Below are 27,807 nucleotides of genomic sequence, written 5' to 3'. Positions count from 1 at the left end.
ATAAATCTGAAATCTTTGTAAACCCATTGTTGCTCCTTTTCCAATTTTCTTTTCACTGTTTCCATAACAGCAAGACCCATAACATTAGATTGGACTGAAGGATTGGACTAAAAATCAGATTTACAGTCGAGCTTGAGCTACCTTCTGGCTTTTTATAACAGCAAAATGCAACTGACATTTGATCACCCAATCTGTCAAGAATGAGAAGAAATTCTGAATTTTGAAAGATAATGTGGTCAATATGTCTTAACAATTTCAATACATTTAGCAGTAGTTATGCCATCGATTTATTTTCTGGAGCACTGCAACAATATACCGTGGTTCAAAATGGTGCTGCTTTGACTGCCTTCAACAACCTGCGGTTGCCTGCTCAGTAAGTTAGTCTGGATGTCCAATGGAGGCCTAAAATAATGATGGAGAACAATGTAAATACTATGTGTAATATAGAAATAACAAATGGATCAGAGTCCAGTGACACACTTCATTAGTACAAGAGAACACATTTTATTTATGGATGGAGAGGTATGAAGGGCTATGGACTGGTGCAGGTCAGTGAAAATGGTTTGGCCCAGACTAGAAGGGCCGAAGGGGCCTATTTCTGTGCTGTAATATTCTTCGGTTCTTGGGAAAATAAATTTTAAAAATCCATGATAATCATGGCCATACTCTATTAAAATTGTGAGGAGCAGGGCAATGGGAGAACTTCACTTGAGGGACATATTTCATGACTCTTCTGGACAGCCTTAAACCCAACATTATTCTAATTTCCGTTAACCTTTATCCACTGATTCCATCACTTGTTTAACCACTCTTGTTCTTACTTTTAACTTACCTCCTCCCCCCTGTCTCTCCCTTCTTCTGTCTAGTACCCTATCAACTCTCATTCCCTCTCCAGCTTCCTTCCATCCCTTGATATAGTTTGTATCTCCCCTTCCCACTTTCGTGTCCGCAAAGGGTCCCAACCCGAAATGTTGACTGACCATTTCTACCTATGGATACTGCCAGACCTGCTGAGTTCCTCCAGCGGCTCGGTGTTTGCAGGGGCAATTGCCCTCACTTTTATAACGTGGAAGTGGCAACAGGCATGCTCGCATTGTCGGAGTCAACAAAAAAGCTCCACTTCGAACTTCCCCATATCCGGACCACATTCATGATGCGGAGCTGGAGGTGAAATCCCTGCCTTGGGGAGGCACAAAAAATCATCCATATTAAACTTATAGAGAATTGTGGGGCTCTTGCTATAGAAAGCAGGTTAAAAGATCTTAATTAAACCCATTAAGAGAATTAAAGCTTTAATAAAGAGCTTAGTAAGGATTTTTTAAATAAAATGGCTGACTAGAAGATGATGCTTTGAGTTGAATATTTCACATATGTTGAAAGTATATTCATGTTGATAAGGAAAGAATATTAGCTGTAGGATGTAACATCATAAAAAGACTTGTTTATAGCTCACACAATGGAAGTATTTAACATTATTTCTGGAATAGACAATATTCTATTATGACAAGGAATATAGAATTTCTCAAAAAAATCTAATAAAAAGCTGACAGAAGCAAAAAATATTGAACTGCCAATTAATTAATAATTTGTGCCAATTACTGAGCATCTTGAGCCAGGAAACTCAGAAACAGAACGTAGTCATCGGTCCCAGTTTACTATATAAATCATGTCTGAAACCTGTGCAATCTGAGTGAAAGCTCAGTTCAGAGCAAGAGTTACTGAACTTTTCCTTGTACTTCCTCACTCCCACCAGTGTAACTGAAGCTGGATAAACATACTGCTGTAAGTTGAAGTGGTTTTGTTATTTTCAGTTGTGTGTTTTCTTGCAGAGCAGACTGACTTTCACTAACTGTCCATTGGTTGCACAAAACTTAACACTGGTTGTATTGCCAGAGCACCACTGAGAAGGAGTATCAAGCAGTCTATCTGCAACAGGCTGAAGAAGCATCGCCAGCCTTACCCTAAAGGCCACAATACAACAAACAAAGGAACCTTAACTTTGCTCCCTCACATCTTCCCTTAACCTTACTGCTTTGCACTACAAAGTCCATTTATTTCAATTCTGAATACTTCCCAATTTCTTTTTAAAATATAGGCCCTTCTGGCCCATGAGCCCACGCCAAACAAATATACCCATTAACCTACTAATCCCTAACGTCTTTAGAACGTGGGAGGGAACTGGAGCACCCAGAGAAACTCATTGTTTTCAAGCTTAGAGTAGTTTCTACCTTACAAATCAACATCATCGGTTATAAAATGACCTGGGATGTTCTGAGGTTATCAGTCAATGCAAACATTTAATAAAATCTTTCTTCTTTTTATTGCTCTTCTGCTTGTTGGAAAAGAAATTATTTCACCATACATTATAAAAGAACAGAGAGAGGACATCCGAAGCAGATATAACAAACATTGGCCTGTTTCGAGTTAATATAAATAAATACTGCATCAATGTGAAAAAAGGGTCACAAAAAAGAAAAAAATGAGTTGACTCTAAAACAAATACTAGAGATGTCTTCATGTAGCTATCTGGTAATGAAGCTCCAGTGTTTGATTACATGTAGTTCTGAATTCAAATGTGAAACACAGTTGATTAAATACACAGAGCTGTTACCTTGTGCTTTTAATCAGCGTTTTGTTTATACTTTCCACACACGTCTCAATCAATCACACAATACAGCCATCAGGAGGCAATGTGAGCTCAGAGGTCAAGCTGCATCATCTCAAACATTTGTTTTAATGGCTTCATTCTGTTACCCTTACACATAATTTTCATGGCAAAATAACATTATTTTGTGACAACTACAGAAAAGTACTAGCTGTTGATATCCTCATTTTCCCAGAATTAGACAGATTTAATCAAGCAACCAGATCAAGAAATATTCTTCATCTGTGACTAAAATCCAGTTGACAGATGGGCCAAGATAAAACGCACAAATGCACGCATGGACTACATTTTAAAGCAATCCTAATAAACCTCCAGTTGTTTAATCCTGCTCTCTAGCTGATTGAAGCAATCTACTCCGTCTCACGGTTTAATCAGTTATATAGCCTCATCATAGGACAAGCATGATGAACCATTTCAATGCGCATGGCATTGTTAAAAGATGGCTAATTACAAGAAGGCACTGACAATTGTATTTCCATGCACCCAGGCCGCTGTTCCACGATAAGGGAGTCGTGCTTGAACTGCTCCATTCCTCCAGGCAATGGGACTCTCCCGATGCTTTTCGATTGGGAGTTCCATGATCTTGTCCCAGCAACATGTTGCACAACTCAGAGAAGCAGACCTCATGGTGCACAGGCTCTGACTCTTCTCAAGCCATCAAGAACAATTCAGCTGGTCCTCCGCATCTTTTGCTATGTCCAACACTTCACAGCTGACCTATTTATGCATTTAGTATGTGGCTGTGATTTGGATGCATCACAGCACCAAGGCCTCACTAAATTTGCCTCATGATTTTTTAAGTACTCCATGAAATCCATCATTTTCTTGAGCAGAGGCTGACTGGTTTGAAATTCCCTACTTTATTTCTCCCTCCTAAATTAGATGAGCAGTTTTCTTTTCTCTCATGTGACTTTTTAAAAAATTCTAAAGAATTAAACAATTCTCAATCAGTGTGTCTCACCTCCACAGCCAGTTATTTTAGAATCTAGGATGCAGATCATAAGATTCGGTGGGGTTCATCCCTTCTATTTCAGTTACAATAGGCTGAAGATCAACACCTCTCAGTTCAAGAATAGTTTCTTTCCAACACCTATCAGGCTTTTAAACCTCCCCATGTAACACTGATCAGGGACTGCTCTGATACCACAAAAGGGAATGCACAATTGTATGGACTATTTTTTCTTGTCCTCTGGTAACTGTATATAGAACATAAAACAATGCAGCACAGTGCAGGCCCTCAATGCTGTGCCAACCTATATATTCATTAAAAAATGTACTAAACCCTCCCTACCCCATAACCTCCCATTTTTCTTTCATCCATGTGCCTGTCTAAGAGTATCTTAAGTGCCCCTAATGTTTCAGCCTCCACAACCATCCCCAGCAGCGCACTCCAGGCACCCACAACTTAAAAAAACTTATCCCCAATGTCGCCCCTAAATTTCCTTCCCTTAACTTTGTACACATGTTCTTGGTGCTTGATATTCTGGAAACAGGTGCTGGTTGCCTCTCATAATCTTGTAGACCTCTATCAAGTCTTCTCTCATTCTAAGCCCCCGTTCTACCAACTCTGCCTCATAAGACTTGTTTTCCAATCCAGGCAACATCCTGATAAATCTCCTCTGCCCCCTCTCCATAGCTTCCACATCCTTCCTAAACTGAACACAATAACTCTACCTGTCTTTCTTTTGTATTCGTCATCTCCTTTTAATGTACTATTGTAGTTTATTTACGAAGCTGCAGTAAGTAAGAATTTCAGTGCATATGCATATTGTACAATGTACATGACAGTAAACTCATTATCATTCGTTTACCTTGTACTTATTCCTCTCTTCTGGCTCCATCCCATAGGATGATGATGGTTCCTTTCAGTCAGTTTGTGGGGTTTGATATGAGGATACCCCACTCCTCAGTGAATGGATTTTAGGTGAGTTGGGGGGTTGCACAGGTCCAGACCCACCCTCTTGACATCCCCTCCCGGATCCAGCGGCATGGTGAGGTCCAAGACGGCTGGGGGAGTTGCTGTTGCGGTGAATGGCCAGACCAAGCTTCGATGCAAGGGATGCTCTTTCTGCGCTTTACGGCACGTGTTTGCTAGATGGCTGTTGACCCTATGATAAGGTTCATTCCCCCCCCTTGACAGGTCGTTTTTCATCCTGCAGGGTGTCTAGCCACCCTCCGCACCAGGCAAGCCTGGTGGGAGACGTGGCTTAGTTGCCGACCACTCAACCATGTGACTAGTAGCACTCAGAGAGGCTAATAATTGTTTTAAGAGCTTTCTTTTCTTCATTCTTTCTCCTTATTTTCTATTTCTTGTTGTTTTGCTTTGAGGAATATTTTACAGTGAAGACAAATAAAAAATATTTGTTTAGAGTGCTTGCTAATTCCATCTTTCCTCTTCCCAGTTCCTTCACCAGTATAATATTTTGCTGCTCTCTTCCATTTTGTAATCATGGCAACTTCAAGCCCAGCACATTCCTTTATGGGGCTCAAAACTTTGAAATACTTTCCATCGGCTTCAGTGAGGGGCGCTGGACAAAATGGTGACTCTGTCTGCCTTAATGGTAGTCAAAAGTTAAAGAATTTCAAGTGTGTTACATTCTAAATGTGGTACTACGTGACAATAATGGAAGCTTTACCTTCGCAGCCTTTCCTTTCCCCCACAGTTTTCAGCTGTTTAAAACCATCTACACAATCGTGCCTATTTTGTTTGTTGGATCTTCCTATGAATGGCACATTTCTCTGTTTGAGGGGCCCAGGCCTAATGGACCCACCTCAGCTATGTCACGAAGACATCCACTATTTCCTGCTTCATTAAATTTGAACCCGTTGCCTGCAGTCTTCTCAATGTTTTGCCATCTGCTAAACCAAAGGAATTGAAACTTTTGAAGATCAAACATTGATGCCAGGGTAGAAATACAGATGCACAGCGATGTAGCAGGTGTTACACTGGAGCAGGGAACAGCTAATTAAAACCCACGATGAAAGCAATGGCTGACATCCCTGATAGATTACTAATTACACCGGTCAGCACCATCCCAAAGAAGTTGCTTTTTAAAAAAGCATTTTGATTTAAAAAAAATTTACGGTGAGAATTCATCACTTGTTTTATCGTGAGCAATCTTTCGCTTCTCATCTTAGTCAGTCGATCACTTGATAGGAATTGGATAAATGACTTGTCTAATCTGTGGTGGCGTTAAATGAGGGATCATTGTTAGTCCTGCTTTCGACAGCAAATGTCAAAACACCTTTGATGAATATTTCAGCAAGCAGACATTCATTTGAAATCTCACCTAAAACAAATAATCCCTCAGTATCAACTGAAGCATTGACTACGGCTACTGACAGAAACCAGATCACAAAATGGAAAGTAAAAGTTGTGTCCCAATCCATCCACCCGGTCTGTAATGCCAAGATCAATGCCCAGTAATGGTGACACATTCCACTCTGCCTCATTTCCACTTGGCACACACATTTATAAGCAAATCATTAAAGACCAAAATGACAAGAAATTATTGAAAATGAAACACTTTTCAATTGTCAAGTTTGTGCTTCTGAAGTACAAGACATTGGATTGGAACAAAGGTGAAGCACCCTGACCAGTTCAGTGCAAAACATGGCCAAGATTGTGATCACCACTGAGACAGGTTGAAAGGCTTGGGCTGTGCTGTGCTCAAGACTGATCTGGCCATCTGTCTGGACATCTATTTGTTTTATCTGATAAATGTGTCTGATAGCACTTGTACAAAGTGCTTGGGATATATCACTTATTTGCATGAAAACACACAAGTTTAACAATAGCAGATCATCTGATAAACTGAATTGAATGAACTTTTATTCTTGAATTCCCATCTTGGTTCAGTGGTAAGCTTTACTTTTGTTTCAGTTTTTAGATACTTGTTGATTTGTTTTTGATATTTCGGAGACCCCCTTCTCAGGTAATCAATGAACGTACAGGATAAGAACTCTGTATTTTCCACTTTGGCAAAGAGACCCAATCATTTGGGTGGGAAGCCATTTGTATACACCCTGAAAGCAAACAAATTCATCTGGTGTAATCTCATTTGACTAGAAACCTGATCACATTTCTCCATGGTCAGCCTGTTAATGTTCATACTTCTAACTCACATGTGGGTTGCCAGGTTCAGCTCCGACAGAATCATCAAAGTTTGTGGGAAACTGTAGTCGACTTCATTGGCAACAATGATGAGTTGGCTTAAGAGAGGAGTTTGAAAGGGAACAGTCCAGTCTCAGCATGGACAAGACAAAGGAGAGAACAATACAGCACAGTACAGGCCCTTCTGCCCTCAATGTTGTGCCGACCCGTATATTCCTTTCTAAAGAAAGTATTAAACCCTTCGTATCCCATAATCTATTTTTCTTTCATCCATATGTCTGTCTAAGAGACTCTTAAATTTCCCCCAATGTTTCAGTCTCCACCACCATACCCAGCAAGGCATTCCAGGCACCCACAATTCTCTGTGTAAAAAAACTTATCCCTGATGTCTCCCCTAACTTAACTTTGTACATAGTCCTCTGGTGTTTACTGATGCTGCCCTGGGAAACAGAGGCTGGCTGTCCACCTTATCCATGCCTCTCATAACCTTATAGACCTCTATCAAGTCTCCTCTCAACCTTCTATGCTCCAAAGTGAAAAATTCCAGAGTAGAGAGAGTGGGAACAAATGGCAGCCATTTAAAAGATGACTTATTCTGGATCCACACGCCTTCCCAATAGTCAGGAAAGCACAGCAGCACTTACACTTCCTAAGGAGATTGAGGCTGGCAAGGCTACTTACCGGTTCTACAGGAGCACAGTAGACCATAAGGACATAGGAGTAGAGTAGGCTACTCAGCCCATAGAGAGTGTCCGAGCTGGCTGCATCATAATGGGGTATGGACGCTGCAAAGCATCAGATCGGAGATCAGCATGAAGGGTGATTAAAACTGCTTAGAATATCACTGGGGTCTCCCTCTCTTCTGTCGACGATATCTTCAGCGAGGGTCCGGAGAATCATTGAGAGCTTTTACCATCCAGCCCACAGTATCTTTGAGACACTACCTTCAAGGAAGAGGTACCGGACTATAAAAGCCAGGACTGTTAGGCTGGGAAGCAGCTTCTTCCCACAGGCAATGAGACTGTTGAACAATCCTAGAAACCCGTAAATTATTTGGATCACCCAGTATATAAGTCGTTTGTGTGCCCCCATATGGTCATGGCCATTGCTCGCCGTTAGACTCGCCCTCACCCCCCTTTGGCGTCACTAGCATGCGTCAAGCATCACTAGCAGCTGGTAAGGCTTGATGCCATAAAAGCAGTGGTGTCGGCACCTATACTGGAGGTGTGGGTGATGGTAACAGTATACCCCCCCCCCTCACCCTGCTGAGCGAGTTTGAGCGTGGCACTGTGCCTCCCTCTAACATTCGTTCTGGCACCAACGCTGGTTTGTATGTAAGGTATACTGTGTGTCTCTGTGTGTGCACTATAGTCTAGAGATACACTGTTGCGTCAGGTTGTATATGCATGTATACGATCAGATGGCAATGAACTTGAACTTGAAATATCTGCAGTGAACAGGAGAGTGGAGGCAATGAATCAGAAGTATAAAGTCTTGGCCAGAATTTCTGAGCACTGAAGACTTGGACAGGGTAAAGCATTTTTCAATAGAATGAAGCTTGAGTTAAAAGGGTGACATTTTAGATCAGACTGCATAAATCCAGTCTATATTTCCTTGAGTGATGATCTAATCAAATTATTGAAATGATAAAAGCAGTTTATGGGCAGATACAAAGAAACAATTTCTTCTAGTGTGAAAATACAGAAGCAAGGCGCATAATCCCATTATAAAAGGCAGCTTATTTGGTCGTCATGCTGAGACGGACTTTATCCATGTTACAGGGAATGGACTTTTATAATTTTCTCCCCTGAGAGGCTGAGGATGCTGGTTATCTGAAGCTTTCAAAGCTGATAGACAGGTCTCGAATAAGGATATTTAAGCACAAGGCACAGAGGTGGGCAAGTAATGTTAAGGTGCTGACCAGACATGACCTTGTTCAAAGGGGAAGAGGTTCAAGGGTTGAATTACCTTACAACCCTTTAATCAATTGTTCTAATGCCTGATCCATTATAAATTACTTATATTTATATACAGCAAATATACTTTTTAAAGTAAGATTTCATCTCTCTTCCTCCTCATTTATAATCTGAACCTGAGACAGTCATGTCAATATGTTGATACCTTTTCTCAAGTTTAACCAAAAATAAAATTCATGAGACATCCAAGACAAATGTAACAAAGTCAATGCAGCAACATTTCAAAGGCCTTTGCTCTGTCTCCCATGTGGATTGCATCCGTCATTGTTGATCAGTTCTTGTCACCAATGTTTCAAATCATTTCCATCTTCTAACTCTGGTTCTTCAAAAGAGGGAGAGAGAATAGTGGAGAGATGGACAGGGGGGAATTAAGCATACTACAAGGTGTCAGTCCTCAAACATGCCAGTTCTTCACCAATCTCCCATCTTCATCTTGCTTATTTTGCACCTTTACCAAGTGTTCATCAAAACCTGCTTCACTTCACAAATACAAACTTTTAATATTTTCAAAGACAGGTCGAAGTATTCTGGCTGAACTATATTGACACAATAATTGAAATCTTACGCTCTACAATATTTTTTAACTGGCCCTTTTGTGTGTCCAAATGACCAGTTGCTGTGTCTTGTAGTGGCTGAAGCGAAGAGAGAGCTAAGCAAGACCAACCCGCAGAAAGCGGGATAACATTCCCGGCGGAGTGCTCAGGGGATGTGCGGCTCAGCTAGTGGATGTTCTCACCGACATCTTTAACATCTCCCTGAGAAGTGCCATGGTCCCAGTGTCTTTTAAAGCCACCACCATTGTTCCGGTCCCAAAGAAGTTGTCTGTGAGCTGCCTAATAACCATCTCCTTGTTGCACTCACACCCATCGTCATGAAGTACTTCGAGAGGCTCGTCAAGCTCCTGCTGCCCCCATCACTAGACCCCCCTGCATTTTGAATACAGACCAAACTGCTCTACGGAAAATGCCACTGCCTTCCATCTAGCCCTCACCATCCTAGAGTGCTGTTTAGCATTCAACACAATCATACCTCAGTACCTGATAAAGAAGTTGAACCTGCTGGGCCTAAACACCTCCCTCTGCAATTGGATTCTTGACTTCCTGTCGGGGAGATTTCAGGCAGTCCAGATCAGTAACAGCTCCTCCAAGGCCATCCCACTGAGCACGGGAAACCCCCCACCTCCACCACAGTGCTGCCTGCTGAGTCCACTGTTATTTACTCTGGTGACCCACTACTATGCAGCCAAACACAGCTCAAGCACAACATCAAGTTTGCTGACTACATGACTGTGGTGGGTCTTATAAGTAAAAATGACGAGTCAGTATACAGAGATGAGGTGCAGTCGCTAACAGACTGGTGCAGAGACAACAACCTGTATCTGAATGTTAAAAATTCAAAAAGGATGGTTGTCGACTTTGAGAGGGCTGGGGGGTGGGGGCCACACTCTGCTGACCATTGATGGCTCTACCCTTGAAGTCGTCAAGAGCATCAAGTTCCTTGGAGTGCACTTGGCAGAGAATATCACCTGGTCCCTTAACACTAGTTCTGTAGCCAAGAAACCCCAGCAGCCCCAAATCTATGCACCCATATGCTGGTAGTCTGCCAAATTTATGATTGTAGTGGGCTTATTTTGCGCAATATGATGGTTGACCCTTCATCAAGTCTAAAGTACTGGGGCGGTCCCTTCAGTTGACCGTCACCTAAAATGAACAAACTACTCATATGAAAAATTCCATTGCTTGCCCTGTTTTGCTTGGGTCTGTGGCTCCATGTTACTTTGTGTGTGCTCACTTCCCTAACTTTAGAGAATAATTGAAAAATTTGACAGGATTTAATTTGTCCTTGTTTCTTAAACCTTAATGAAATCATTAATCTTACACGACTTTGATGGGTAATTTAATTAGAGCTTCCTTGTTATAAGTTAATATTGTCAATTACTTGGGTTGGCTCTTTCATATAGCTCATCTTCAGGGACTGCCAACTGCAAGCAGTGTATTTAATAAGCACAACTTATTTCTACATGCCCCTGAAGAAAATCTTAACCGAGTGTGCTGCAAGCTCATGTTGTTCAGTAGATATATACAGGCATCTGAGATTTAATTTTTAAAATTAATTTTTTTTTTTTATTTTTTTTTTTTTACACACCATCAAACCTTCTTCTAAATTACGTGCCCATTATAAAAATCTGATGTTACTCCAAAATATTGTGCATTTGCACCCTTCCTGATCGTGTACAATTGCAAAATCATCAACCAAAGAATGGCTGGAGGAACACAACAAGCCAGGCAGCCTCCATGCGGTAGACATGGTCAGTCAACCTTCCGAGTCTGGGCCTTTCATCAAAACGTTGACTGATCACCTCTACCCAATGGAGGCCGCCTGATTCCCTCAGAAATACTTGGCTCAAGATTCCGGCATCTGCGGTCTTTGTCTTTTCTCCAGCCCTCAGCCACCTGACACTGGTAATACGAGGATAGAAGAAGGGACATGACCAGGCACCTCCACAAACTGAATCCTGCTACTTTAAGCCACAGTGCAAAGTGCGAAGGGGCGACATCAGAAAGTGAGATGGCAGTTTAGTTCAAGTTCTCTTGTGCCCCACTGCCCACATTTTCCTCGCCCCTTCCTCAAAACAGTAAACAATAGTCCACCGATTAAGGGTAATTCCGCTGACCAAAGTTCCATGTTTGTATGTCTTATCCATTCTGAGGAAAATCTCCCTCTGCTCTTGTGCATCTTTTCAGACTGAATCTCCTGCGTTCTACTGCTCCTCATCTTCTCTGACTCAACTTGGCAGTTGCTGCTCCTCTGAATCTCATCCAAATAATTATTTTTCACACACTTGGTTTGACAGCAAGAATTGCAGTCAATCTTGGTTCTCCCATTACCTGTCACACACGTACGCTTTCCAAAAGAACTCAATGGCTACCAACCAAGACCGAAAGCCAATGTCACTCTCTAGTTTTACAGCTCAGAGAAACTGCTGTCATTTGGAATGTTATAACTGGAACTTCAGTCGAGATCAACTCATGCAGCACAGAAAGAACCTTCCCTGACTTTTTACTTCAGTATCCTGCCAGCAACAACTGGCAATTATTCATAGCCTTCAGTGTAGTAAATGTGTTGGACATTAAACTCCCAAAACAGTTTATCCTGAGCTCATTTACAGGGTGGACCTGGTTCCTGGGAGCTCCTTCCCCATAACCACTCAAAGGAGAGAAGGAGCCTTCCAGATGGGCCTCAGATCCCAACTTTGACAGGACGCTTCTGGGTCAAGGGCAGGAGTGCACCACTTCGCAAACTGCTCAGTCAGGCCTTCCCTGGAAAAGTTTGCAGTTCCCATAAAGGCCTTATCAATCAGCTGAAACGCAGGACCAGAGAGGCGACACGTCATCCTCAATCCCAACGTGCTCTGACTCAGGAGGAAGATAAAATTGAGCAAGGAGCTTCACCAGAGTTAACCAGACAACTGGACCCTCAGCAGCACAAGATCATCTTAGGACTTCTGATCAAAGGGTTAAGAGTATATTGATGAGAGAGCGAGAGCGAATATCAAGACATAATCAAAGAAAAGTCCATCAGAAGCAGAGTGAGAAATCATCGTGAATTATTCACTGAATCACTGAGGTGAAATTCACCCATTGAAGCAACATATGGATATAACCACAAAAAAAAACTTATTATTCCCCTCCAACAAAACACATCCAATCTGACAATGAAAATGCAGAAAAGAAAATCTGCAAGCGCTCAAAATCAACAATCTAAACAGAGATTGTTGGAAAAAACCCGCAGATCACTCCAAAGTAAATAAGCTGAAGGTCCCTGCTTGTTTTCTCCAGGTGTGATAACTGTTAACTTTGCACATTTAGAGGGCGAGGGATTTTATCATTTTCGGAGTAAAACACCTCGACCTCAGCAGATGACTGAAATGAGGCGCACTGCTTTTGAACAACTGACAGATCAGTACTTGCAAAAATAAGGACATGATTGCGGATTGACATCCAATAGACACGAACAGGCATCATATGCTACAATCTGCAGTGAAAGATCACTTCAAAGTGGATTTGTTTTTGAAGGAGAATTGAATGATGAGTAACATAATATCTGGGAGCCCTTCATTTCAGGCTGACATGGTATTTGATTTGAAACTTTCTGTCTTTTATTGACAGCTGTGAAAAGCCCAGACAAAAATGCGTTTCACTCGTTTGAAATACCCACAGCTAAGCACCCATCCACCTGCAAGATGCCACGAGTCAGTCGATCTATTTTGCAGAAGGCATCAACTTCAGATATTAATTATAACTCAGACGCAGGATATTTGACTCCAAGTTCAGAAGGCTGCAAGTTAACAGTGACTCTGGAATCTTTGTTGGTGCACAGAAGATGCATCAACAAAGACTTAATGCCTCAGTCCAAACGCACCTGAAACATTTCCCTCACTGTACTGCATTTGCATTTATTTTCTTTTAACAAAATAAACTCCTCCTGATCCATAAAATTCATGCCACCCAATGACATCCCCTTCATCTTTGGAATGTGGGAGCACCCGGAAAAACCGACGCAGACACGGGGAAAACATACAAACTCCTTACAGACAGCGATAGATTTGAACCCCGGGTCGCAAGTGCTGAAAACAGCATTGCGCTAAGTGCTACGCTATCTAGGCTGCCTTGATCTGTGGGATCTTTGTTGGCGAATGGCCTGACTACAACACCCGCATGGCCATCATCGACTGCAAAACGATTTGGGATAGCCTCAGGATGGGAAAGGAGTGAAATAAAAGGAAATCCATTATTTTTCTTGTTTCAGTAAAAAGGATAGGTGAGAAATAGTACAGCAAATGTGTTAACGTGAGAATTTATTCATAAAGTGCATCCCGTAAATTGAAGTGCGACAGAACGCAGAGGCTGCTCCAACACTGATAATCTCTCAAATCTATAAAACCTGCATGTTCTGTGTGCATTTACGTTATCATTAAACACTTCAGTACAGCCTGAAGTCATCAAAAGTGTTATCTAAATGGAAGGGACAATTTGATTTTTATACAATGGACAAGCCTAAGCATCACAACAGAAAACCCTGCAAACTTGGAAGAGTCCAGGAGGTGGACAATTACAAGGTGCAGAGACAACTACAATAATTATAATAAACATGCCTTGATACAATACTATTCGAATCACTTACTTATTTATTAAGCATCAAATGCAATGTTACAGTGTCCGTCTGCAAGTTGGCAGCATGGTTGACATAGCAGTTAGCGCAACGCCAGCGATCGGGACTGCAGTTCAAATCCTGCAGTCTGTAAAGAGTTTGTACATCCTCCACACATCTGTGTGGGTTTTCTCTAGGGGCTCCAGTTTCCTCCCACCATTCAAAATGTACGTTGCGTTCGTCGGCCCATTTTGCGTAGTGGGTCGCTACAAGTTCCCCTCACTCCAGTACGTTTTGAATGGTGGGAGGAAACTGGAGCCCCCAGAGAAAACCCACACAGATGTGTGGAGGATGTACAAACTCTTTACAGACTGCAGGATTTGAACTGCAGTCCCGATCGCTGGCATTGCGCTAACTGCTATGTCAACCATGCTGCCAACTTGCTGCCCATGGACTCATGGGCTGAAATGGCCTGTGACCATGCTTTAAGTCTAAATTTTAAAATCTATCATTTATTTACTAATCTTTCAATCATGAGGGGAACTTGTAGTGACCCGCTACACAAAATGGGCCGACAAACGCAACGATCTTCGTCCCAGGTGACCAACTGCACAATGAGAAACAGCGAGCAATGGCAGGAACACCACCCAGTCAGAGATCAGTGGGGCTGTGACATCACCCCCAGTGCAATAAATCAGCCTTCGACTTCAACTCCTCGTCTGTGTGTCTTTCCACACTTCGCGGTAGCATGCACGCTGCAAACCCCAGTTTAATTGCGTGAACTAGGAAAGGTTTCTCATTCAGATTCTAGCTTGCACATCTATAATTTCCCTTGGCACATTACCTATCACTGTATTTCCAACTGCTAGGGAATAATTCCTTCCCCACAAACCTCTCCAACTCTATTCCTCCAGGACACTCCATGACAAAGGGTACAATTTGCAATAAGCAGAGAGCCTCAGTTGCTCCGATGGGAACACAGCCCAACCCTCATTATTAATGCACCATAACGTGACTGTGTCATTTATGATATGGTTCCCTGCACTTGGCTGAGACTGGACTTGGTTGAAGTTAAGAACATTAAACATAATTACGTTAAAACATGACACTACTGACAAACACTTAAATGCTCAATTTAAAGATTAAAAAAACACCCTAGCCCCTGGCAGCTATCCTCCTTTAAAATCAGTGGTGAAGCTGCTCTTGTTCTTAATTACCCTCCACACCCCACCGTAAACAGAGGGATTTTGACGAGATGGATGTGGAGAGGATTGTGCCCTACTGCAGGAAGATTCCAGAACTAGGGATCGATGTTTAAAGCAGGGAGGGAGTGCCCATTTAAAATAGAAATTTCTCTTGTGGGTTTTAAGTCTTTGTTACTCTCTCCAACAAAAGGCTATTGGAAGCACAGTCTTTGAATATCTTGAAGGCATAGTTGATGAGCAAAGAGTGAAACATTACCCAGGTAGGTGGAAATGCAGAGTTGAGGGAGCAATCGGATCAACCCTGATCTTACTTCAGAGGCTGAATAAGGAAACACTGCACCTAATTCATGCTGAGCTGTAATTTTATGCTTTAGTGCTGGACTCCATGGAGATTTCAACATTGAAATAAAACTGGGAAAGATATCACAAATAGCTGTCTGTAGCTTCAGGGCTTACTTATTAACAAAGAAATCAAAAGAACGTAAAAACATAGGAACAGCAATGGGAATATGCTCCCTTGAGCCTCTCTGCCGTAAGATCTTGGTTGATCTGATCTTTGGCCCCAAATCCATTTTCCTGCCAAATTCTCTTAAACACTGTCTGCTTTGAAAATCCAGAAATTTCCACAAATATACTGAATTATCAAAAACAGCTCACTGAGGGAGAGAATTCCAAACATCATTAATCTTCAGTGAAGGAATTCTTCCTCATCTTCATGGTTAATCCCCTATCATTGAATCTTAGAGCATGGAAACACATTCTTTGCCTCATCTCGTTCATGCCGATCAAGTTGTCCACCTAAGCTCTTCCCACCTGCCAGTGATTGGCCCAGATTCCTCCAACTCTTTCCTGTCCCTGTCCAAATGCCTTTTAGATGTCAAAATGGTTTCCATCTACCCCTTCCTCAGGCAGCTCAGTCTACGTATGCACCACCTTCTGTGTAGAAAAACTTGCCCCTAAGGGCCTTTTAAACTGTTCCCTCCTCAGTGTAAACCTGTACCCTCTAGTTTTAAACCCTCATACCCCAGGAACTGGGTCCCTTCACGTCATGATTTTGCTTACCCCTGTAAGGTTGTCCCTCAATCTCATAAGCATTAGAGGGAAAAAAAAATTATCAAGCCCGTCCTTATAATTCAATCTCCCCAGACCCGGTAACATTCTCATGAGTTGTTTTTGGTTTCGAGCTTAATGAGATCTTCCCTGTGCAAGATGACCAAAAGAGCACAGAGTAGGTTGGTGTAGCGGTTAGCGCAACGCCTTTACAGCGCCAGCGATCAGGACCGGACCAGCGTTCGAATCCCGCACTGACTGTAAGGAGTTTGTACATTTTCTCCATGTCTGCATGGGTTTTCTCTGGGGGCTCCGGTTTCCTCCCACCGCTCCAAACGTACTGGTGTGTAGGTTAATGGGGTGTAAATTGGACAGCACAGACCAGTGGACTGAAATGGCCTGTTACCATGCTGTAGGTCTAAATTTAAATTTATTTTAAATATTGCATTACTGATGCCTTGTACAGCTGTAATATGATGTCCCAGCTCCTGAGTTCAACACACTGATTGATGAAGGCAAGTATGCCAAATTCCTCTTCAACACCCTGTCCACCAGACTTAACTCTTTATATGGAGCTATATACCCCTACCCCCAAATCACTGTTCTCCTCACAGCTCTACCATTTACTGTGTATGTTCTGCCCTGGATTGACATATCGGAATTAGCTCAGAGACTCAATTGATACATATCCCCTTGTAATCTTTGATAATCTTTCTCATTGTCGACTATACCATTAGTTTCAGTGTCAGCTAGAAACTTGCTAACCATTCTAATCTACATTTGCATCCAGATCTTTAATATAATGATAAACAACAGCAGACCCATTACCAATCCCTGTGCCACACCACTGGAACAGGCCTTTCACCTAAGGCACAATCCTCACCCTTTGCCTTCTAACATCAAACTAATTCTGTATCCATTTAACCAGTTCTCTTTGGATCATGTGACTTAATCTATTGGACAACCTTGCTTTTTCACCAAACAGGAGTAGGAGGGGGAGTGTCTGAGAGTGGGATGGCTAAAGTAGGTGGGTGCTGAACGGTTAAGTTTCTTTTCCAGTGAACAGGAGTTGGAGCGAGAGTGTGCAAGAGCAGGACCAGTCAAGTAGGTGAGACATGTAAGCACAGCTGCCATCGTGGGAGTGGGCCAGAGTCAGCGGGGAGTTGAGGGTTTGGCTCAAGAGGCTTCAGCAAGAAGAGGCTGATGTAGTAGTACAGGAGTTTCAATAGGACAGCACTATAGAGGAACAAAATGATATGGCAAGAGGGTATAGGTAAGGGCAGGTTATCTTATTTTTCATAGACAGTTAAAATGGCAGTCAGGGCAGGAATATGCTCCCAGTTTGTGGATAGTTCGGGAAGCCAACAGTATCCCTGATGACTTAATCTGTGAGAAGCACATCCAGCTGCAGCTCCTTATAGACCGTGTTAATGAACTGGAGATGGATGAACTCCAGATTATTTGAGAGGCCGAAAGCGGGTGATAGACAGGAGTTACATGGACAGCTAGGAGGGAGGTAGCCGGGTGACAGTCAGGAGAGGGAAAGGGAACAGGCAGTCAATGCAGAGCACCCCTTCAGCTGTTCCCCTCAATAACATAAATACGATTGTGGATACTGTTGAGGGGGGAATGACCTACCAGGGATAATCCACAGGGGTCAGGTCTCTGGAGAGTCTGGTCTTGTGGCTAAGAAGTGAAGGGAGGAGAAGAGGTGAGCTCTAGTGACAGTGAGGGAAATAGTGAGGGTAACAGATGAGGTTCTGCGGAAGAGATGGAAAATCACAGCTGGTATTCCCTTCCAGGTGCCATGGTCCCAGATATCTCAGATCAATGTCTGTCTTAAATACACCCAAATGACCTGGGCTTCACAACCTTTCTGGTTGAAGAAATTCTTAAGCATTTCTGTTCTAAACAGATACCCTTCGACCCTGAAGTTGTGGCCTCTTATCCTAATCTCTCCCACCATGGAAACAACCTTTCTACATCTACTTTGTCCATGCCTTTCAACTTTCAAAATGTTTCAATGAGATCCCTTCCTCATTCTCCTATACTCCGATGAATATAGGCCAAGAGCTGTCAAACGCTCCTCATATGATAACCTTTTCATTGCTAGAATCAATCTCGTGAACCTCCTCTGAACCCTCTCTAACATCAGCTCATCTTTTCTTAAATGAGGAGTCCGTGAGGTCTCACCCGTGCCTTCTAAAGCCTCAATATTACATCCCTGCTCTTACATTTTATTCCCCTTAAAACTAATGCCAGCCAAAAGCCTTAGCCTTGGGCCGAGAATGATGAGGATGGGTGGTTGACGGTGGGACTGGGAAATGGTAATGGGTGGTGGGATTGGGCATGCTGACATGAAAAAGATGCTGGATCGTTTCAAATTTTCTTACCTAATTTTGTGCAAATGGTTAAATTGAATAATACCTCTTTTAAAATAGGAACAGTCAAAAAAAAAAGTGGCAAGGGTGGTTTGTGTTTCATGAGCAAACATTGATGCAGTTTCTCCAGATATTAAAAGATAAAACAGCAATTGTTCACCAGACATGGCATTTGAAAACCAGCTCCCCAATTGTGTTGGGAGTTCACGATTCACAGCAGAAGAACAAGGGTAGGGTTGAACTGCAAGGCCTGCCATAAATGTCATACCTTTTACATTTACCCCACCAACTGTGGATGAGATAACACAAACCAATGTTTATTAATCTACATTTGAAGATGAATATAAAAGAATATAAAATGCATAACACCATTCATTGGAGTAAAATCTGCTCAAGGCTAATCTGAGTATGTTTCTGCTGTATCCATTTATTAAAATAAAACAGCATGGTTAAATATTTCTGAATTGCATTGCTTGATACTTATAAATTAGAAAGATATAAAGTAAAGCAAAGTAAAATTTAATTGAGATCTGTCTGCACTTAAAATTCTTTGTCAGGAAAGTTGGCTTATTGCAGGCCATTTATTGGCCCTTTGCCTCAAACGCTAGAGAAAAGGATTGTCAGTAGGCCATTTGGCCTCTGTGCCTACAATTGCCATTCCACAGGATCATGCAGAACTTTTAGCTCCACACCCATTTCCTGCACTAATCTCACAGCATGCAGAAGTACAACACAGAAATGCATCCTTCGATCCACCGTATCCATTCTAACCTTCCTACCCACCAACATTAACCCCTATATGTTCACCTTATTCATATTCACCTTGCCTGATTAAGTGTGTGTCAAAATATTTTTAAACAGAGTAAATGTATCTGATTCCATCACCTCCTCTGGCAGCAATGGCTTTGCAGGTTGAGAACCAGGGGCCGAGGAGAATGACTTGGATGCTTGGAGCTCGGGTTCATCACTGGACCGGACTAGAGGCCACGCGGAGACAGTGGTTCCAGGGGTGCAGGGGGCAGCAGCATTGGAGGTGGTGGGATCCACAGACACTCGAGGTGTCTGAAGGGACTTCCTTTCCCTTCTCGGTCTCAACTCGACAGGAGCATTGGACTAATGGCCTCCTTTTGTGTGCCTTTACAAGGAATGGGCTCGGTGTTGGGGGGAGTGGGGGTGGGGTGGTGGTGTAGGGGCCTTGTTGAGAATGAATGACTGCTATATTTAATTTTCACACAATTAAATTTTTTGTTGCATGGTTTAGGCTGCAAATATTTTACAAATTTTGTGTATTTTGTGTACGTGACAATAAATGGAACATGGAATCTGGATTCTTGAACCACTCCTGATATGAAAAGCCAAACCCTGAGATCTCCTTTAAAGCTCCAGGCTCTCTCTTACCTTAAACTAATACTCTCTTATTTTTACTACTCCTACCATTGGAAAACGATTTTGAATATCACCTTTCTGCGCCTTACAATTTTACACACTCCAATCAGGTTACACCTCACCTCGTTGCTTCAAGGAAAATTAAGCCATCTTTCAAAACAATTAACATCCAAAAATCTATTGACCTATTTGCCCTAGCAAACACCATGTATTGCATGTTTCAACTATACATTATGCCACAGTGAAGTCAGAACATCAGCAGCCCCTAAAGTGAGGGCAAACTCTGGTTGAGATAACATTATTTGCTCTATTATGCTCAATCCATCAATTATATCTTTCCCGAGAGTTTCAATTATATTCTTACTGCTATGGATCAGCCATTCTCAACCTTTTTTTGGGCTTCGGTCCCCTTAGCTCAAAGTTTATGGGCCATCTTCCCTAAGAAGCAGTCCAGTTTAGTTGGCTTCTTCCGTAGTTCTCTTTGACCAACTGACTACATAAAATAACATTAAAAATATTTTATGATTTCAGTCCTTGACCTTCCTTAAATGTGGAATGGGCTCGGTGTTGGGGGGGAGTGGGGGTGGGGTGGTGGTGTAGGGGCCTTGTTGAGAATGAATGACTGCTATATTTAATTTTCACACAATTAAATTTTTTGTTGCATGGTTTAGGCTGCAAATATTTTACAAATTTGCCGAGCATTTCACCTTCTAATCAGGTAACCAGCCAACTTGCTAAAATTATACCAAAATAGATGCCAGGAGTAACTCTGATTGCCTTCTGTCTGTTAAGAGGCACATGTCCATCTGTCCTTCGTGCATTCACACTGCACGGTTTTTCTCCCTGCATCATTGACTTTTTAATGGAATTTGGTACTTGGGAATTAAAATTAAAAAAAATAAGCAAAATACAATTGAAAAGCAGCAAAGCAGTTAATTTAGATAAAAACACACGTGTTGGAGGAACTCATCCAGTCATGGTAATATATCTTTACATCTTATAGATGCTGTGTGACTTGCTGAGTTTCTCCAGATTTTTGTGCTTTCACTACAATCACAGTGTCTGTTTCATTCCAGTTAATTTAGATGGTTAGCTATACTTTATTGGGTGAAAACACAGAGTGGCCAGGTTATCTTGGAATGTAAGCAAATATCTTGTATCATCTTTGGGTGAGGGAGGGGGAGGGGGAGGAGAGGGAGAGAGTGTGGGAGAGAGAGAGTGTGGGAGAGAGAGAGTGTGGGAGAGAGAGAGTGTGGGAGAGAGAGAGTGTGGGAGAGAGAGAGTGTGGGAGAGAGAGAGTGTGGGAGAGAGAGAGTGTGGGAGAGAGAGAGTGTGGGAGAGAGAGAGTGTGGGAGAGAGAGAGTGTGGGAGAGAGAGAGTGTGGGAGAGAGAGAGTGTGGGAGAGAGAGAGTGTGGGAGAGAGAGAGTGTGGGAGAGAGAGAGTGTGGGAGAGAGAGAGTGTGGGAGAGAGAGAGTGTGGGAGAGAGAGAGTGTGGGAGAGAGAGAGTGTGGGAGAGAGAGAGTGTGGGAGAGAGAGAGTGTGGGAGAGAGAGAGTGTGGGAGAGAGAGAGTGTGGGAGAGAGAGAGTGTGGGAGAGAGAGAGTGTGGGAGAGAGAGAGTGTGGGAGAGAGAGAGTGTGGGAGAGAGAGAGTGTGGGAGAGAGAGAGTGTGGGAGAGAGAGAGTGTGGGAGAGAGAGAGTGTGGGAGAGAGAGAGTGTGGGAGAGAGAGAGTGTGGGAGAGAGAGAGTGTGGGAGAGAGAGAGTGTGGGAGAGAGAGAGTGTGGGAGAGAGAGAGTGTGGGAGAGAGAGAGTGTGGGAGAGAGAGAGTGTGGGAGAGAGAGAGTGTGGGAGAGAGAGAGTGTGGGAGAGAGAGAGTGGGAGAGAGAGTGGGAGAGAGAGAGTGGGAGAGAGAGAGTGGGAGAGAGAGAGTGGGAGAGAGAGAGTGTGGGAGAGAGAGAGTGTGGGAGAGAGAGAGTGTGGGAGAGAGAGAGTGTGGGAGAGAGAGAGTGTGGGAGAGGGAGAGTGTGGGAGAGGGAGAGTGTGGGAGAGGGAGAGTGTGGGAGAGGGAGAGTGTGGGAGAGGGAGAGTGTGGGAGAGGGAGAGTGTGGGAGAGGGAGAGTGTGGGAGAGGGAGAGTGTGGGAGAGGGAGAGTGTGGGAGAGGGAGAGTGTGGGAGAGGGAGAGTGTGGGAGAGGGAGAGTGTGGGAGAGGGAGAGTGTGGGAGAGGGAGAGTGTGGGAGAGGGAGAGTGTGGGAGAGGGAGAGTGTGGGAGAGGGAGAGTGTGGGAGAGGGAGAGTGTGGGAGAGGGAGAGTGTGGGAGAGGGAGAGTGTGGGAGAGGGAGAGTGTGGGAGAGGGAGAGTGTGGGAGAGGGAGAGTCTGGGAGAGGGAGAGTCTGGGAGAGGGAGAGTCTGGGAGAGGGAGAGTCTGGGAGAGGGAGAGTCTGGGAGAGGGAGAGTCTGGGAGAGGGAGAGTCTGGGAGAGGGAGAGTCTGGGAGAGGGAGAGTCTGGGAGAGGGAGAGTCTGGGAGAGGGAGAGTCTGGGAGAGGGAGAGTCTGGGAGAGGGAGAGTCTGGGAGAGGGAGAGTCTGGGAGAGAGAGAGTCTGGGAGAGAGAGAGTCTGGGAGAGAGTCAGGGAGAGAGAGAGAGAGTCTGGGAGAGAGAGAGAGTCTGGGAGAGAGAGAGAGTCTGGGAGAGAGAGAGAGTCTGGGAGAGAGAGAGAGTCTGGGAGAGAGAGAGAGAGTCTGGGAGAGAGAGAGAGAGAGAGAGACTGGGAGAGAGATGGGGATAGGGAAAGAGGGGCAGAAAAGAGAGAAAAGGGGTGTAAGACCAGGAAAATCAAGGGGCTGCGATGGAGAAAGATGGAGAGTGGGACTTTAGGAGAGGAGAGAAAGGGATGAGGGATGACAGGGGTGCAGAGGGATGGTTGGGAGGGGGACGGGGGAGAACTGGGACAGTAGGTCAGGTGTGATACAAAGAGGGTATACATCAGAGATGGGTGAGTGAGGGAGAAAAAGTGGCTTGAAATCTCTTGTTGACCTTGACTGGAGTCTGAATGGCTGCAGGAGGCCACGGCAGAGCTATAGACCTGCTTTGAGACCACAGACTGGACCCGTTTCAGGGAGGTGGAACAACATACCTGGTCAGGTACTGAAGTAGTGCACAGACCAACTGACATGTTTACCTTGACATGACATGATTGCTTTGATCAAATCAGTTTACCAAGGAACAAAGAATTTTAAATTGAATTGTTTATTGCAATGCAAACCAAGATACTATGAAAATCTTTGTTTTGTGTGCTGTCCAGGCAAGTCCCTCAGGTGTTGAAGAACAGAGAGACTTTAGAGTGCAAAGATCTCTGAAGGTGAAAGCACCACTAGATATGGTAGTTCAGAAGGCATCTGAGATATTTGCTGGGGCATAGAATATAAGAGCAAGAAATAACAAAATTCTTCCTCAGATCCCTGAAACTACCACTGATAATAAAAATATTCTCCTGGTCTTAGGCACCATTACATTGGGGAATGTTTTCCTGCCACCTCTTATCTCCCCTATTAAGCTCCCTCATAATTTTTGAATAGATCTATAATGTTCGCACTCTCTCTCCCAGTTCCTGCATCTCTCTCCCGGTGCCATTCCACTTTCTCAGGAAAACAAACCCAGCCATTGATTGTGAGTGAAAAACCCCAACCCAGGCAGCATTCTGGTGAATCTCTAAACCCTCCCAGATTTTCCTTTGCTTCTCTGTAGTGCAACTATTGTCTAGTCATCTGCAAGCTTGACAATTCTATTGCTGTTGGAGCTGGATCTGGCATTGCAGTTGTAGGACAAGAGTTGGCCAGTGCTCAGCGTAACAGTACTCGACATTCTGCTGCCGACCCAGACAGATTGAGGTCGCTCCGTTAGTAAGTGCAGAGTACAGTTACAGAGAGGGGTGTTGAGTCCCAGCTTCTCCACCAGCCTCTGGGGAATGATCGATGAAATGTCAAGCTGAAGTCGATGAACAGCAGCCTGGAGTAAGAGGTGTTGTTTTCCAAGTGGGTCAGGATGGAGTGGAAGGACAAGGCTGTAGCCTCATCAGTGGAACGGTTCCATTGGTATGGGCCCAGTGTCTCTGGGGGGAGCGCTTTGATGCATTCAATCATCAGACACTTGAATCATTTCTTAATGGTGGAGGTCAGTGACACTGGGTCGTACTCATTGAGGCTTGTTGCTGTCACCCTCTTTGGTACCAGGATGATGGTGGCTGCCTTGAAACTTGAAGAGATGATGGACTGCTGTAGTGACATGTTGAAGATATCTGCGAGGACCTCTTGTCAGTTGGTCTGTGCACTACTTCAGTACCTGACCAGGTATGTTGTCCCACCTCCCTGAAGCGGGTCCAGTCTGTGGTCTCAAAGCAGGTCTATAGCTCTGCCGTGGCCTCCTGCAGCCATTCAGACTCCAGTTCAAATCATCAACAATCTGAGCTCCAGATCCAAACCTCTGATATAATCAGGAAGTCTTCAGTGCCTGAAGCCCTTTAGGAGCCCTCCTTTCTCTCTGCAACCTCTTGATTCTCAGTTCCAATACCTGGCTTCCATAAGTCGGTCTCCAGCTGCCCGCAGCCTGCATGAGTCCTTTGACCACAAGTCACCATCAGCCACAGCCTGTGTGCATCCTTTAGCAGTGACAATGGAAAAGATTGAAATGGATGTAATCATCCAAGACTTCATTCAGCAGAATTCATTTCAAATTGAGTGAAATTAACAAAATTTCAAGCGAGAAATATCCGTCATTGAATAAGTTCATTCATTTGGGCAAATTACTGTATAGTTCACAGTTCTGTGCTGTCATTTTCAAACTGAGAAAATGGATTGTAAATTGCATTTGCGTATCCTGAAGTTTGTGAAAGATTCCAGGCCACGTTCTGTCCTCAAGGTAATATTTAATGAATAAAGCTTCAAAACCATTATGGGCAGTTTTCACAAAGTACAATGAAAGCTCACCTTTCAATAGAAATACAAACTCTCTCCATTAAAGCATTCAGCAGAAACTTTGGCCACACTGCGTAAAAATGATGGTCATTCCAAGTATTAGGCTCTCATTTTGCGAAGGTGTTCATTATCATTCCTGAAGCTCCCTTTTACTAAGATGTTGTTTTTAAAAGCACATGTATCCAAATTATGTCTGGCAATCACTTTCGAACTTTCTCTCCACCCCATTCCTTTTGAGGCTGAAGAGTACAAACTTTCTTGGGGAGCCTTGTTGATGATGGTGTGGTCTGCCTCCTCTCCTTCTCTTCGCTGCTCTCAGACCCCATTCACCAGAATCAAATGTGCACTTCAGGTAACTTCCCAAGCTGAACATTTCAGAATCTCAGAATCAAATCAAAGCTCAACAGATGTGCTGCAATTCATCATCATGGATGTGGTATTGGAAAGTTGGATCACTCCCAAATCTCCTTTGTCCAAAGCAAGATAAATGTTGTTCATTATGCATGCTTTTTATAAACCTATTGTGTAAATTGGAACCTGTGTGACAGAGATGAGAGAACGATGGAACCAAGAGACTTGTTCAACAGTGTAATAACATGGATTTATTCAGCTGGACATTCTTGTGGGAAGGGAACATAATTTGAAGCAAAAAGGAGATGTTTTCAGATAAATGTTCAGAATAATTACTTGAATCTGAACCGAGTCTGTTATGCAAAATGGGTGAAACTGCAGTTAGCCCAGACATTCTGAGACATGATCCCTGACCAGGATCGTTCTGAACCAGAGGCCTTTATCCACTTGGGTGTGAAGACGTACTCTAGTGAGAGCCATCCACTGGTGCGAGGAAATTGCACTCATTCAGTAAGGTGCACTGGAGCCAAGGGCTAAGGAGAGGATTGACATCCAGCGAATTTGGAAAGACAGTGTTTCAAAGAATGTTGACACCACTGGGGATGCTATAATGTCAATGGTAAATCCGGAAGATTGGGGAGCAGAGTCACAGCACTGTTCTGCAGTCTTACCCCCTGGTCCCAATACTGACAGCTCTGAACTAGCTTTAAACAGTCTGTTAAAGGAACCAATGATGTTTTAAAAAAAAAAAAAAAAAAAAAAATCCTTGCAACCTCGATGTCATTGGCCAACATGGGGGGGTTCTAGACTCCAGGAGATGAACAGATTGGCACAAGGCACCAGGTTCAGGGAGAGCATCCTCCAATAAGAAGGAGAAACACGGGAGACAACCCTAACAGAGAAGGATACCATGGCAGTGGATTAGTGAGGGTACATTTGATTCTGGTGAATAGGGTCTGAGAGCAGCGAAGAGGAGAGGAGGCAGACCACACCATCATCAACAAGGCTCCCCAAGAAAGTTTGTACTCTTCAGCCTCAAAAGGAATGGGGTGGAGAGAAAGTTCGAAAGTGATTGCCAGACATAATTTGGATACATGTGCTTTTAAAAACAACATCTTAGTAAAAGGGAGCTTCAGGAATGATAATGAACACCTTCGCAAAATGAGAGCCTAATACTTGGAATGACCATCATTTTTACGCAGTGTGGCCAAAGTTTCTGCTGAATGCTTTAATGGAGAGAGTTTGTATTTCTATTGAAAGGTGAGCTTTCATTGTACTTTGTGAAAACTTGCCATAATAGTTTTGAAGCTTTATTCATTAAATATTACCTTGAGGACAGAACGTGGCCTGGAATCTTTCACAAACTTCAGGATACGCAAATGCAATTTACAATCCATTTTCTCAGTTTGAAAACGACAGCACAGAACTGTGAACTATACAGTAATTTGCCCAAATGAATGAACTTATTCAATGACGGATATTTCTCGCTTGAAATTTTGTTAATTTCACTCAATTTGAAATGAATTCTGCTGAATGAAGTCTTGGATGATTACATCCATTTCAATCTTTTCCATTGTCACTGATCATCTTCTACATTCTCATCCAACTGGGAAAATATTCCAACCTTCTTCTTTGTTCACATTTGTCCTCAGCACCTAACATGTCCCGTGACCTCTTGGTACACCTCCAGTTTCAGAAAAACACAAATGTAACAGTACTCACACCAACAAAACACCAGGACAGCAAAGGCAGTCGTGACTGGTGCAGCAAGGAGTGCCGCTGGTTCAAAGCAGTGGAACCCAGGTTCAATTCTGTCCCACAGCGCTGTCTGTGCAGAGTTTGCATGTTCTCCCTGTGCATTGGGAAAGGTTGTGGCTGTCATGTGACAGCACTACCCCCTACCTAATCAGAGGACACACCAGCTGCCAATCAAGGTTGGGTTCTGCCCCACCCATTAGTGCACACCTTGCTGTTGGACACATGTAAATTACCTGGACTGCACTCTCCAGCCTGCCTATACTTGGCCTTGGGCAATTGGCTGTTGTAATTAGATTAACCCTCCTGCCATTGAGTCATTGGTCCCCAGTAAATAATGTGGGCTTGTTCCTCCAGCACTATAAAGGTGGCATGTGCTCTTTGTTCTCCCTTTGCCAGCTTGGGAAAGACCCTGCTTCACCCCAGACCTAGAAATGTGGAAGGGTGCTGGAGAAACTGTTGGTAAGATGTGCACTGTTAAAAGGGTTGGGAGTGTTTAATTAGTGTCCCTTGTAGCATAGAGCCGTGCCTTGCCTGCACTGAGTTGAGGGGTGGTGGGGCATTGTAGTGATGTTTCCCTGATCATTGTGTCTACCAGTTAATTGTGTGTGTGTGTGTGTGTGTGTGTGTGTGTGTGTGTGTGTGTGTGTGTGTGTGTGTGTGTGTGTGTGTTTCCCTACATCAAAACTGTGTTCAGTGTCCTTGCCTTTGAGACCTACGAAACCAGTTTCCTCACACAACAATTGGCACTGCAAGCAGGATCTCAGGGGTCTTGGCTGGACACAGGTGTGGGGAAATGTT

General features: G+C 43.5%; 1 protein-coding gene across 8 annotated transcripts in view; it reads right to left on the bottom strand.

Moving 5' to 3' along the window:
* Positions 1 to 27,807, bottom strand: part of mad1l1 (mitotic arrest deficient 1 like 1) — a 1,066,498-nt gene that overhangs the window by 163,998 nt on the left and 874,693 nt on the right. For 4 of the 8 annotated variants that reach the window (XM_069928300.1, XM_069928303.1, XM_069928302.1 and 1 more), the window contains one exon: positions 271 to 402. The exons of the other annotated variants lie outside the window; for them this stretch is intronic. In XM_069928300.1, the coding sequence (XP_069784401.1) occupies positions 371 to 402 (32 nt within the window). In that variant the 3' untranslated portion in view covers positions 271 to 370. Of the gene's footprint in view, positions 1 to 270; positions 403 to 27,807 lie in introns of those variants that run through there. 8 annotated transcript variants of the gene reach the window in all.

The sequence above is a fragment of the Narcine bancroftii genome, chromosome 3 (genome assembly GCF_036971445.1).
Source record: "Narcine bancroftii isolate sNarBan1 chromosome 3, sNarBan1.hap1, whole genome shotgun sequence".
Classification (NCBI taxonomy): Eukaryota; Metazoa; Chordata; class Chondrichthyes; order Torpediniformes; family Narcinidae; genus Narcine; species Narcine bancroftii.
This window is presented reverse-complemented; position numbering and strand designations above follow the sequence as displayed.